This window comes from Xenopus laevis, chromosome 9_10S (genome assembly GCF_017654675.1).
Source record: "Xenopus laevis strain J_2021 chromosome 9_10S, Xenopus_laevis_v10.1, whole genome shotgun sequence".
Classification (NCBI taxonomy): domain Eukaryota; kingdom Metazoa; phylum Chordata; class Amphibia; order Anura; family Pipidae; genus Xenopus; species Xenopus laevis.
The window spans coordinates 12,161,967-12,174,445 of NC_054388.1; the positions used below are offsets into that span (position 1 = coordinate 12,161,967).

Below are 12,479 nucleotides of genomic sequence, written 5' to 3' on the forward strand. Positions count from 1 at the left end.
CACCTATTGCTTGGAGGAGGTTATTACATCAGTCTATTGAACCAAATAATACCAGCTGAAGTTTTGGGTTTTAATCCCAGAAACGCCAAAGCAGCCAAGTAATAATAGGGGTTGTTTACCTTTAAATTAACCTTTCATATGATGTAGAGTGATATTTAGAAACAATTTGCAATTGATTTTCATTTATTATTTGTGCTTTGAGTGTTTTTCATTCAGCAGCTCTTCATTTTGCAGCAACTTCCCTAGCAACAATGCACTGATTAGTAGTGATGGGCAAATTTATTCGGCAGGCGCAAATTCCCGATATTCGCCGCTGGCCACGAATATTTGCCGGCATCAATTTTGCGGGACAGACTTACAGTTTTTGGATCATGTGCGTGAAGTGTCCCATAATTTTTTTGTCCATGGGAATCGGTGGTTTAGTCGGACAGGTTCAAAGATTTGTTGGTTAGCGCTCTACATGTGTTGCTTATCTGACTACCAATGGGCAACTCTCACTACTATTTGTCAGAGTTTTTCTATGATTGCTGCCTGTCAATTAAAGGCCAGAACATAGTCTCATTTATTTTTTCCTACTTCGTCTGAACCATTAGTTGTAGATCATTAAGACAAATGATAAATTGTGAAATCTGCATGTCTGTGGCCATCTTAAAGGGGTTGTTCACCTTCAAACAACTTTTTTCAGGTGGTTTGAGATTTATCATACTTTGGCCCTTTAAGAACTCGAATTCTACTATTCGCCACTGAAAACCTGCCGAATTGCTGTACTAGACACTGCGTCTGCATCAGTCTTGTTGCGTCGGATCAACGCTGCGACTTCATCCGACATTTCTATCTCTTGCCTTATTTCTGTCACATGCGATTTGTCGCCAGTGTTTTGACGCAGCGCGTTGGATCGTACCAAAAACGTCCGTGTAGTCCTACCCTTAGAGCATTTTATTTAGACTGGGTCAGTGACCTCCATTTGAAAGAGAAGAGGAAGGCAAATAATTCAGAAACGATTAAATAAATGACCGATTGAAAAGTTGCTTAGTATTGCTGTTCTACGAGATACTAGAGAGAGAAGCATTTTTTTTAATCAAAGCTTTTATTTTAAAACATTTAAACACAGGGGGAAAAAAATAATTGGCTTTTTCTAAAAGTGTTGACACATAAAAGGACATACAAGATTGAAACAATAGGTATTTACACTATTCATTCACTCAGTATTCGAGCAGCAGTGTACGGTGACAGTCAAATAGCCTAATAAATATACCCAGGCATTCATATTGCTATTGCACCGGCCAATCTCTGGAGAATAAGCTTGCTTATTGGATTGTTGCAGAAGTCAGAACTGGCGGTTTTACAGTTCTCAGTGCTACAGTTCATAACTGCCGGGTCTGGGGACATGTCTTTGAAATTCACCTTAAAAAGAGAACTTGTGCCTATAGCAGAGCAGTGGTTTGTGATAGAAGTTAAAAAAAAAAGCACCAGGTTTTGTGGTCTTTGCAAGAAGCCGTTGTTGCAAATCCAAGATCAGGCTGTTGAGTGCTTTTCCCAGAAGGCACTGCGAGTGTTCCATGGTGCATTGCCTTGTGTCACGAAGCAAATACTGAGCAATGAGTTGCCAGATCAACGTCCCCACCCCACCTTGGGAAGGATTAGCCGCCTCCACTAGAAATAGGGGGAGTTGCCTAGCAGGTGCAAATTGTTATGCCTTCTCACATTTGGGTAAAGATCCACGGGAGATTTCCTACTGAGCACCTGCAAGTGGCTCATCTTTCTTCTTGGGTTGTTGAGAATTTTTTACGATCCATGGATGTTCGAGAACTCCTTTCAGGGGCAGCCTGTGGTTTGGGTTGTGCTTTAACAGCTTCGAAACGAGATCTTTTGCCTCTTCCGATACATACGGCGGATATTGAAATTCAACCTTAAAAATAAAAAGTAAGGGGGTCACGCTGGGAATATGTATGAAGCAGGGATGCAATCCTTCCCGAAAGATTCGGCCGAATACCGAACCAAATCCTAATTTGCATATGCAAATTAGGGGTGGGAAGGGGAACATTTTTTACTTCCTTGTTTTGTGACAAAAAAAGTCACACAATTTCTCTCCCTGCCCCAAATTTGCATATGCGGATTCGGTTCGGCCTGAAGGATTCGGCCGAATCCTGTTGAAAAAGGCCGAATCCTGGATTCGGTGCATCCCAAGTATGAAGCACAGCACTGAATACATGGTTTTTAGGTCAACCTGGAAATCAATGTTTAGCCAATACTCTTACAGTAGTGCTGGATCTGAGGCAACCCCACAAAATATTGCATTTCCCCCTATTTGTATTTGCTTTGTCAGACTCGGATCATATTTAGGCAGTGGCGGAACTACCGGGAGAGCAGGGGGTGCAAGCGGGCCAGGGCCCTCGGCAGCCGCTGACAAATGCGGCCGTCCCCCTCTAGTGAAGCTACTGTATTTAGGGGTCACTAACAGTTATTCAGTGACCAGTTTAGTTGGATGAGGACGTTAATGTGGGGGAGGTGCTGAGCCAACCTGGCTTTGAAGGGCTTTTTTTTTTTTTTTTAAATTTGTTAGTATACCAAAGGCGCTCGATTTCTCCTCCCTGGCTATCTCCTATAAGGAAGGCAGGGAGGAGAAATCGAGCATCGCACAATGGATCATCCGATCGCCTTTTCTGAAGAGGAGCGCAAGCGGAGTTTCGATAAGTTATTTCTTAATAAAGACTTAGCAATTTTAATGTTTTTTTTTTTTGTATGCCAACAAACTTTAATAAAAAATTTGATGTTACTGGTCTATTTTGTTCTGCGCATTCGTCTGCCCCGGGAAATTTTAAGAAAGAAGCCGATCACGCCATGGAAGAAACCCCGGAACCGGTGCAGTTTTCTCCTGATAGGAGCACTGGCCTGGGGTGTGAGGTAAGTAGGGATGCAGAACCGAATCCTAATTTGCATATGCAAAGGGAGTGGGATAGGGAAAACCATTTTTACTTCGTTTTGTGACAAAAAGTCACGCAATTTCCCTCCCCTAATTTGCATATGCAAATTAGGATTCGGTTCAGCCAGGCAGAAGGATTCAGTCGAATCTTGCTGGAAAAGCCCAAATCAAATCCTGGATTCGGTGCATCACTAGAGGTAAATATATACAATCACTTCGAGGTGCCTAACTTTTGGCACCCCCAATTAAATAGACTTTCCTTCTCCTTTAATGGTCTATTTTTGTATAAAAAGCCTAAAATGATTCTATTGTTCTGTTGAAATTGCTGTTCACTCCCAGCACACACATGGGCAGCACAGTCTGCAGCAAGTAGATTGGGCAATGCAAGTTCAATAGAGGATTTAAGTAGATACCTTTGAAATGCGTCTGTAGGTTTCCTGGTGGGTGTCAGTCTCAAATGGAGGTTTCCCTACAAGGAATTCGTAACAGAGAACTCCCAGACTCCACAAGTCAACTTTCTCGTCGTGCATTCGGCCCTCGATCATCTCAGGAGGTAGATAATCCAGAGTCCCACACAGAGTGGTCCTCCTAAAGGGAAACAAGTTGCAAAAGTGATTGCAGGTTTCTCCAATAGATGTTGCACAGAGCAGCCAGGATATTAACGTATCGTATCTGTGTTATAACCAGGCACCTATCACTGTATTAGCCTCCCAACGCCTGTAAATTCTGAATTTAGCCAATTATACGCCAGAATACCTAAAGCTGTGGCTTGGACATTTAATTTTAACTCCCCTTTGATAGTCTTGACTACTTTGGTCAGGGCATCCCAGTAAGATTACAAATGTGAAAGCAAATAAATTTTAAGCAACCGTTAAATTAGCCATCATTTATTATCGTTTTTCAGTTATTTGTGCCTTCTTTGGACTCTTTCCAGCTTTTAAATGGGGGTCACTGGCCTTCAGGCTGGGCCCCCTAAGATCATAACAAGGTTGTATATACAGAAACACTAGGGTAACGGTCACTCTTATTTGTGCCCTGGGTACCCCTGGAACTATAGGTGGATGACCATTACCCCAATGTTTCTATATATCTGTAACCTTGTTATGAGCTAAGGGGGCCCAGCCTGAAGGCCAGTTAGGGGGGAGATTTTAAGGGATTGTTCTAGTTCCAGGGGACCCCAAATCTCCCCCTAACTGGCCTTCAGGCTGGGCCCCCTTAGCTCATAACAAGGTTACAGATATATAGAAACATTGGGGTAACAGTCACCCTGCTATAGTTCCAGGGGTACCCAGGGCACAAATAAGCACTCACCCCAAATCTTACCCTAACTGGCCTTCAGACTGGGCCCCCTTAGCTCATAACAAGGTTACAGATATATAAAAACATTGGGGTAACAGTCACCCTGCTATAGTTCCAGGGGTAACCAGGGTACAAATTAACACTCACCCCAAATATCCCCCTAACTGGCCTTCAGGCTGGGGCCCCTTAGCTCATAACAAGGTTACAGATATATAGAAACATTGGGGTAACAGTCACCCTGCTATAGTTCCAGGGGTACCCAGGGCACAAATAAGCACTCACCCCAAATCTCCCCCTAACTGACCTTCAGGCTGGACCCCCTTAGCTCATAACAAGGTTACAGATATGTAGAAACATTGGGGTAACGGTCACCCTACATATGAAAGTTATTTTTACTGTGACAACTTGCTATATACTACTGTCTAAAAGACATGACCATTTACGAATATCTGTACCTGGAGGACGGAGCATGCACAGACCAGCCAAAGTCAGCAATCTTCAGTTCTCCATTAGAGCCGAGCAGCAAATTCTCTGGTTTAATGTCCCTGTGTATCACCTTCTTGGAGTGACAGTACAGGAGGGCTTCTGCCAGCTGTTTGATGTACTGGTGAAGGGAAAGAGCAGTAAACCTTCCACTTAAATATAGGACCACAGATTTACCAACAATCAGTTCAGTTACGAATAGCAACATGTTTGCCTTCACTTTCAAAGATGGGATTGGTTGCCAAGGGCAGTAGCACTAGTGCAGTTAGGTACCTGGATCCAGCCATTTGGGTATTTGTATTAAGAGTCAAAGTTCAGATGTTCCTAGTGACCCATAAATCCAATCAGAGGTTTGTTTTAAAACACTACCCCTAGCGAGCACTTAAAGGAACAGTAACTTCAAAAAATGAAATTGTTTTTAAAGTAATTAAAATATAATGCAGTGTTGCCTTGCACTGGTAAAACTGCACGTTTGCTTCAGAAACACTACTATAGTTCATTTTAGGGATGCACCGAATCCAGGATTCAGTTCGGCCTATTTCAGCAGGATCCGGCCGAATCCTTCTGCCCCGCTGAACCGAACCTGCATCCTAATTTGCATATGCAAAATTAGGGACGGGGAGGGAAATCAAGTAAAGATGTTTTCCCTTCCCACCCCAAATTTGCATATGTAAATTAGGATTCAGTTAGGCCGAATCCAAAATAATGGATTTGGTGCATCCCTAGTACATATAAATAAGCTGCTGTGTAGCAATGGGGCAGCCATTCAAGGGAGAAAAGGCTCAGGTTACACAGTAGATAAGCTCTGTAGAACATAATTGTGTTATCTGTTATCCATTAGTTTACCTGTGCCATATAGCCTTTTTCAATTTCCCCATTGCTACACAGCAGCTTGTTTTTATGAATTATAGTAGTGTTTCGGAAGCAAACAGATCTGTTTTACGAGTGCAGGGCAACACTACATTATATTTTCATTACTTTCTTTAAAAATAAACAAACAAAAAAAAAACCTCTTTTTTGGTGTTGCTGTTCCTTTAACATAGTTTTTCTAAAAATAGAGATACATAGACCCATGCCTTGCATGATATGGGGCACTACTCTACCCCTAGGGGTGCAAGATGTGGAGTGACGCATTACTGGTGATGTGTCCCCAAAGATCCGATTGGTTGTGAGTAGGGAGGCAGCGAATCCACTATTTTGGATTCGGTCAAACCCCTGAATCCTTTGCGAAAGATTCAGCTGAATACCGAACCGAATCCTAATTTGCATATGCAAATTAGTGGTGTGAAGGGGAAAACATTTTACTTTTTTACCTTGTTTTGTGACAGTCATGTGATTTCCCTCCTGCCCCTAAGTTGCTTATGCAAATTAGGATTGTGTTCGGCCAGGCAGGATTCGGCCGAATCCCGAACGGAATCCTGGATTCATTGCATCCTTAGCTGTAAGCAACATCGCCACTAATGCTCAACTCATCTTATATCTTATATAGCATGATAAACAGACCCCAAACTGTGCCAAAAGATATGCTAAACCTTTAATGAGATCACTTTTATCAAGAATCCTACTGCAGTAGACTAAAGGACTACAACCTCCAGCATGCACTGCTTGCTTAGCCAACTAGTCAGCCCATACTGACTTCTACAGTTGCCTTTCCCACTAGCAGGTAAGTGCCCAGAGGCATCAGATCTATCAGGAGACATACCAAAGCACTCCTTTGGTCGTCAAATCTGGTGCATTTCTGCAGCTCTCTGAATAGTTCCCCACCAGGCGCATAATCGAGGATTAGGTAGACTCTGGAGGCATCGTGGAAATAGCCATATAGCCGGAGGATATTCGGGTGCCTAGAATTCAGAGAGTTATGTCTTATGGTAGAGCCATTCTTGGGATCAGCCAAGGCGTGAAGCCCAAATAGATTTCAGAAAACACTGCGCTTACCTGAGATGGGACTGAATTTCCACCTCCCGGCGTAGCTGGTGCTCTACTCCCGCCTTCTCAAGCTGGGATTTAAACAACACTTTCAGTGCCAGGATGAATTTACTCTCCCGCTCACGTGCCAGATACACATTTCCGAACTTCCCTTTGCCTAGGGGTCGTCCGATTTCAAAGTCTTCCAGACACCATTGTTTCCTGTGAGAATAGAAGATTATCATTAAAGATCCGATGTTGCATTTTGGGGCAACACATTCAGCATGTAGCACAGGCCAGAAAAAGTCAGATGGGCCCTAAAACGTAGATTTTAAACATGGACCAGTGAACATTAATAGGGAAAGGGGATATTTTTAAAGATAATATTAATTTTTAGCACCATGTAAAAGCAACACCATATATTACTCAAAATTAGGGTTTTTTAATTTATCCTATGTCTCCTTTAAAAAGTAACAACCGGGAGTTAAGCAAAAGCTGCTTTCAATAGCAATTGTTTTTACAAATAACTTTAAAAGCACTGAACATTTGCAATGAATGTATATTGGAAAGTTGCTTACAATTGGGTTATCTTTTATTAAGCAAATTTTTATTTTGGGTTGACTTGCCCTTTAAATACTAAAAAGCTTCTTGAAAATGGAGAACTGTAACAGCTAAATAGTATAGGGCATAGAAACTGCTTTAGTACAAGTAGCTTTGTGTCAAGTAGTATAAAGATCCTTTATCCTAAGGAATTTTGCTTACCCAATAGAACATTCACTCCGATCTTACTGGTTCTGATCAGTTTGCAAAACGAAGCAGATAAGCGTATGAAAGTATTAGACTGATTTAACTCAAAGAATTAGAGCTTCAGTTCAGCTACAGAAACTGGAAAGGTTGTATTGGCTTTAGAAATGTTTCCCCCACAATGGGGGTGGGGCAAAGAAGCTTAGAGGAGAGGCACAAGGCAAGTGGACAACCTGCTCTAGTACAAACAGAAGGGTCAAGGGTAATTTTCTTTGAGATTAGATAGATAGATGTTGGGGGCCTGTGCCAGCCAGGAGAAAAGCTTATTTTAATCACATATAGATTGACAAATCGTAATGGTCTGTGGTGTAATGGGTGTGGCCTTCAAGAGTGGGCATGGCCTTACTTCTTCTTTGGGGGATACAGGAACCCAACCTACTTTTTACCCTCCTCTTTGGGAACAGCCAAAGTCTTTCCTTGATCGGTGCTTCCTTTCTTTTCCATGTTTGGAGCTGAGGAAATGAAATAAGAGTTAGGCTTGAGACATTATCTTGTTGAGCTAGGGCTGTTCACGTACAGGCAGGGAATCTGACCCACTATCCTGTTGTATAATCAACTGGTCAGTAGTTAAATTTGACCAGCACAGGTCCAGACACACTGATGGTCTGCATTAAAGGAGTTGTGCACCTTTAAGTTAACTTTTAGTATGCTGTGCTGCAATTGGTTTTCGTGTTTTACTTTGTGCTTTTTTTTTCTTCTTTTTTTTAGTTATTTTGCTTTTTATTCAGCAGCTCTCCAGTGAGCAGTTTCAGCAGTCTGGTTGCTAGGATCAGAATTACCCTAGCAGCCATGCACGGATTTGAATAAGAGACTGGAATAGAAATAGAAAAAGGGTCCGGATGCAAAGAAGAGTAATTAAAAGTAGCAACAACAATAAATGTGTAGCCTTACAGAGCATTTTTTAAATGGGGTCAGTTTTAATTAAAAAACTGTAAAAATAAACAATGAAGACAAACTGAAAAGTTGTTTAGAAATGGCTATTTTAGAACATACTAAAAGTTAAATTAAAGGTGAACCACCCTTTAGGGTACAACTACATGGACATTTTCGGCGCGATCCGACGCACTGCTGCGTCTGCATTTGACAGTCGTGTCTGCCGGATCAATGCTGCCACTTCACACATTTCTATCTCTTACCTTATTTCTGTCGCGTGCGATTTGTCACAGCGCGTCTGATCACGCCAAAAACGTCAGTGTAGTCCTACCCTAAAGGTACCAGTTGATCAGCTTCTGACCAATCACAAATTGTGCAGCATCACCAAGGACTAACTAAAGTATTGATATTTGGGGCCACATATAGGCTGATATATAGCTTGATGGTTTAGCCTTAGTTCAGTGGCCAGAGAAGTAGCGATGGGGGCAGAATAGTCCAACATGCATCCAGCCTGTCTATTGTGGTAAACACTAACGTTCCAGGACACTTACTGGAGGAATGGCTTGTCTGCTGTGGATTGCGATTCTCATTTGGTCCCTGTGGTTTGCTGGTCTGATGCCCATGAGTTGCCGGCCGCAGCAGGCCCTGAGCCGTTGGCTTCTGATTGGACAAAACAGGTTTCTGAGCCTGCATCATCACCCGCTGGGGCACATTAGAGGGACCCAATATCCTCTGAGCAGAGACTGCAGTCACAGGAGGCCTAACCTGGGTGCTCGGAGGCTGGCTAACTGGGATACGTTTGGGACCCTCCGTCATTGGGTGAAAAACCTACAAACAAAGAAAAATCTTAATTCTGAATTTATCAAATTAAAAAGGATTGAAGAAAATCTTGGCATCAGATAATCCCCCAACACCAAGCCAGGAATGTCAAGATTTTTGGGAAACATCCAGGCAGCTAAGGATAATGGGAGTTTTTCTAATGGGCCGATGGTCACTAGTAGGACTGTTTAATGACAGAGGAATGTATAGCAACATTAAAGGGGAACTCCACACAAACATAACAAGCTTTTTGAGAAGTAAACATAATTTCAAGCAACTTTGCAATATACATCAATTAAAAAATATGCAGAATTTATGATTTTTAATGGTTTGGGACAGTTCCCTGAGCCTGGTCCCCTGCTCTTCTGATCTGTCTGACTACTTTGCTGAGCTGACTGACTACTGTTAGTTTGTATCAACAGCCACCTGCATTCTCCAAACCCCACAATTCAATTCCCTGCACACGTGATTTCAATAACGAACAGAACATCATAGTGCAATGCGTTGTGGGTTATGTAGTTCCTGCATGCTGTCTGTAAGCGGTGGAGAAGTTACAATTTGTAACATCAGTGTTTAGTCCCTCATTCCCTGCCAGGATTTAAAATGATGCAGAAAGAGAAGAACTGTTATACAGCTGGATTTCAGCATTGAAAATGGCATTTATTCATACTTTTTGAAGAAACAGGTAACTGTGATGGGTGTATTAGGGGTTTCTGTGTTATGTGAGCCTCTATATCAAATTTGGTTTGGAAGCCGGAGTTCCCCTTTAAAAAGTCAAGATTTTCATGGACTTGGTTTCACTTTGTGCCACAGGCAGAGCAATGTTGTGTTTCTGGCACCGCTTATGCAGCCACAAGACGTAAAGGATTGCCTTTTCATTATTTATGGAATTCAAATGATCTGCCTTCTTTTAAATGAAAATGCTATAGGATTGCTGAACTACAAATCCCAGTTATTAAAGGGGAACGATCGTGAAAATAAAATATAAGCATCATCATACTGAAAGTAACTTTCTAAATACAATCAATTAAAAATTCAGGACTGTTTCTGAAATAATCAAAAGTTTATGTTCCACTATCCCTCTCTCAGCATCTGTTTCTCCGCATTCAGCAGTTGGGTGTCAAGATATACATTCACAGTAAGATCCAATATATCTTATAGGGGGGCCCTTTGCCTAGAAGACGTATTAGAGCTCACTATTAAAATCACCAGACATCATGTCTCTCTACATGCAGGATTTGTGCACAAGACAGTTATGTTAGATTTTGTTTGTACTGGAATAAGTTATTTGAGTGAGCTCTAATTCATCTGCTAGGAAAGGAGCGTCCCTATAAGATATATTGGATCTAACTGTCAGTGAAAATCTGACACCCAACTGCTGCATGAAGACAGAATTTAGAGAAAGATGCTGAGAGAGAGATAGTGAAGATAAACTTGGATTATTTCAGAAACAACGTAGAATATTTAATTGATTGTATTTAGAAAGCTTCTTATTTCAGTATGATGAAGCTTATATTAAATCATCATTTTCTTTTTCTAGTTACCCTAGTATGCACCAAGAGACTTAGGGGACCTTTCAGATACAAAAAGATGTTCTCAAAATATTGACAGTGAGAGACTTACCTTGACATTAGAAGGTTTGTGGTTCTCTTTAACAGCCCGCTCCATTATGTATGCCTGTCAACAGAATATACACGTTATATAAACTGTCAGCAGAAACAAGGAAGCAAACATTGTAGCGTCTCCCTCCTAAGAAATTTGGACTTTAGCAACCAGATTGCAGAATGGAGAGCTGCTAAATAAAAAGCCACAAATAAAAAAAAAAATGAAAACCAATTGCAAATAGTCTCCGACTATCAACTCTCTACATTTTCCTTAAAATCTCAAAAGGTGAACAACCCCCTTAATCATATTTAGTTCTGCAATTCCAGTGTTCAAGAATTGAAACTTCTCTCCCATTGCATGGGCTCAATTAGAATAAGCCATAACTAGGGATGCACCAGAATTCGGTTCGGGATTCGGCCTTTTTCAGCAGGATTCGGCCGAACCAAATCTGAATCCTAATTTGCATATGCAAATTAGGGGTGGGAAGGGGAAAACATTTTTTGCTTCCTTGTCACGCAATTTCCCTCCCCGTCCCTAATTTACATATGCAAATTAGGATTCAGATTTGATTCGTCCGAATCCTGCTGAAAAAGGCCGAATCCTGGCCGGATCCCGAACCGAATTCTGGATTCGGTGTATCCCTAGCCATAACATAAGGAAGGGCTAAACTAGTCCCATGTGTATGTGACTGCACCTTTAATAAATACTGGGGAATGACCCACTTTTGCAGTTAACGGGTGCAGGGAGTAGTGTGGAATAGTGTCACCCCCCCCCCCAGCTGAGGAGAGAGGATCATGGGTGCCAACAATCGTCTTTAAACAAAGAGTCTAAATCCAAAGTCCCTCAAGTCACCAGTTTCTTTGTCACAGATTGGCACAGAATGTTGGGAGTTATGGTTCAGCAACAGTTAGGGAGCCATCAGTTCCTGTGACCCCGATAATAAAACACATGGGCAATGACATAAGGGACTGGGGGTTAGTGCTAAAGCTTGGGAGTGATCTGGGGGTGCAGCCTGCTCAGGGTGTCATGGGATCAATCTCTATGGACCCCACATGAGCCTGTGACAGTGGGATCTGCAGCTCCAAGAGAATAAAATACACAAAGCCCATTGGATGCAGCTGCATTAACTAGCATTGCTTCTGGGGCCCCAAAGTGTAAAACTTAGCTCTAGTAACACAAAGGGCCACACTGATGAGAAAGAATACAACACAAAGGGCCACACTGATGAGAAAGAATACAACACAAAGGGCCACACTGATGAGAAAGAATACAACACAAAGGGCCACACTGATGAGAAAGAATACAACACAAAGGGCCACACTGATGAGAAAGAATACAACACAAAGGGCCACACTGATGAAATACAACACAGAGGGCCACATTTATAAAAATGGAACACAAAGGGCCACACTGATGAAAATACAACACAAAGGTCCACACTGATGAAATACAACACAGAGGGCCACAGGGATGAACATGCAACGTGAACAAAAGAAAGCTTCCTGTTGGACGAGTCCATTATTCAATCACGCACCTGGCAGGGGAGTACACAGGCCGGGTCACTAGCAAATCTCACACAGTTGGGAACAAGACAAGCCGCGAATAGAAGCGCTGTTTAACCGCAGACACAACAACCAGAGGCTTCCACTTCCCGCAAGACACAACTAATTTGGCTTTTTATTTATTTTTTATTTTTTCCCCGCAGCAACTCAGCCGCTCGCTTCCGCCAACCGTCATAACCCAGCCGCATTCGAACTGTCCGCTTTTT

The 12,479-nt window shown here is 42.1% G+C and overlaps 1 protein-coding gene across 1 annotated transcript; it reads right to left on the minus strand.

Moving 5' to 3' along the window:
* Nucleotides 1–1,068: 1,068 nt before the first annotated feature.
* Nucleotides 1,069–12,436, minus strand: aurka.S (aurora kinase A S homeolog). Its single transcript, NM_001088803.1, is given in 9 exon segments — nt 1,069–1,909; nt 3,337–3,511; nt 4,678–4,826; nt 6,408–6,546; nt 6,641–6,832; nt 7,794–7,866; nt 8,839–9,115; nt 10,730–10,783; nt 12,246–12,436. Coding segments are annotated over 8 exon segments (1,227 nt in total). The 5' UTR covers nt 10,775–10,783; nt 12,246–12,436; the 3' UTR covers nt 1,069–1,732.
* Nucleotides 12,437–12,479: the final 43 nt, after the last annotated feature.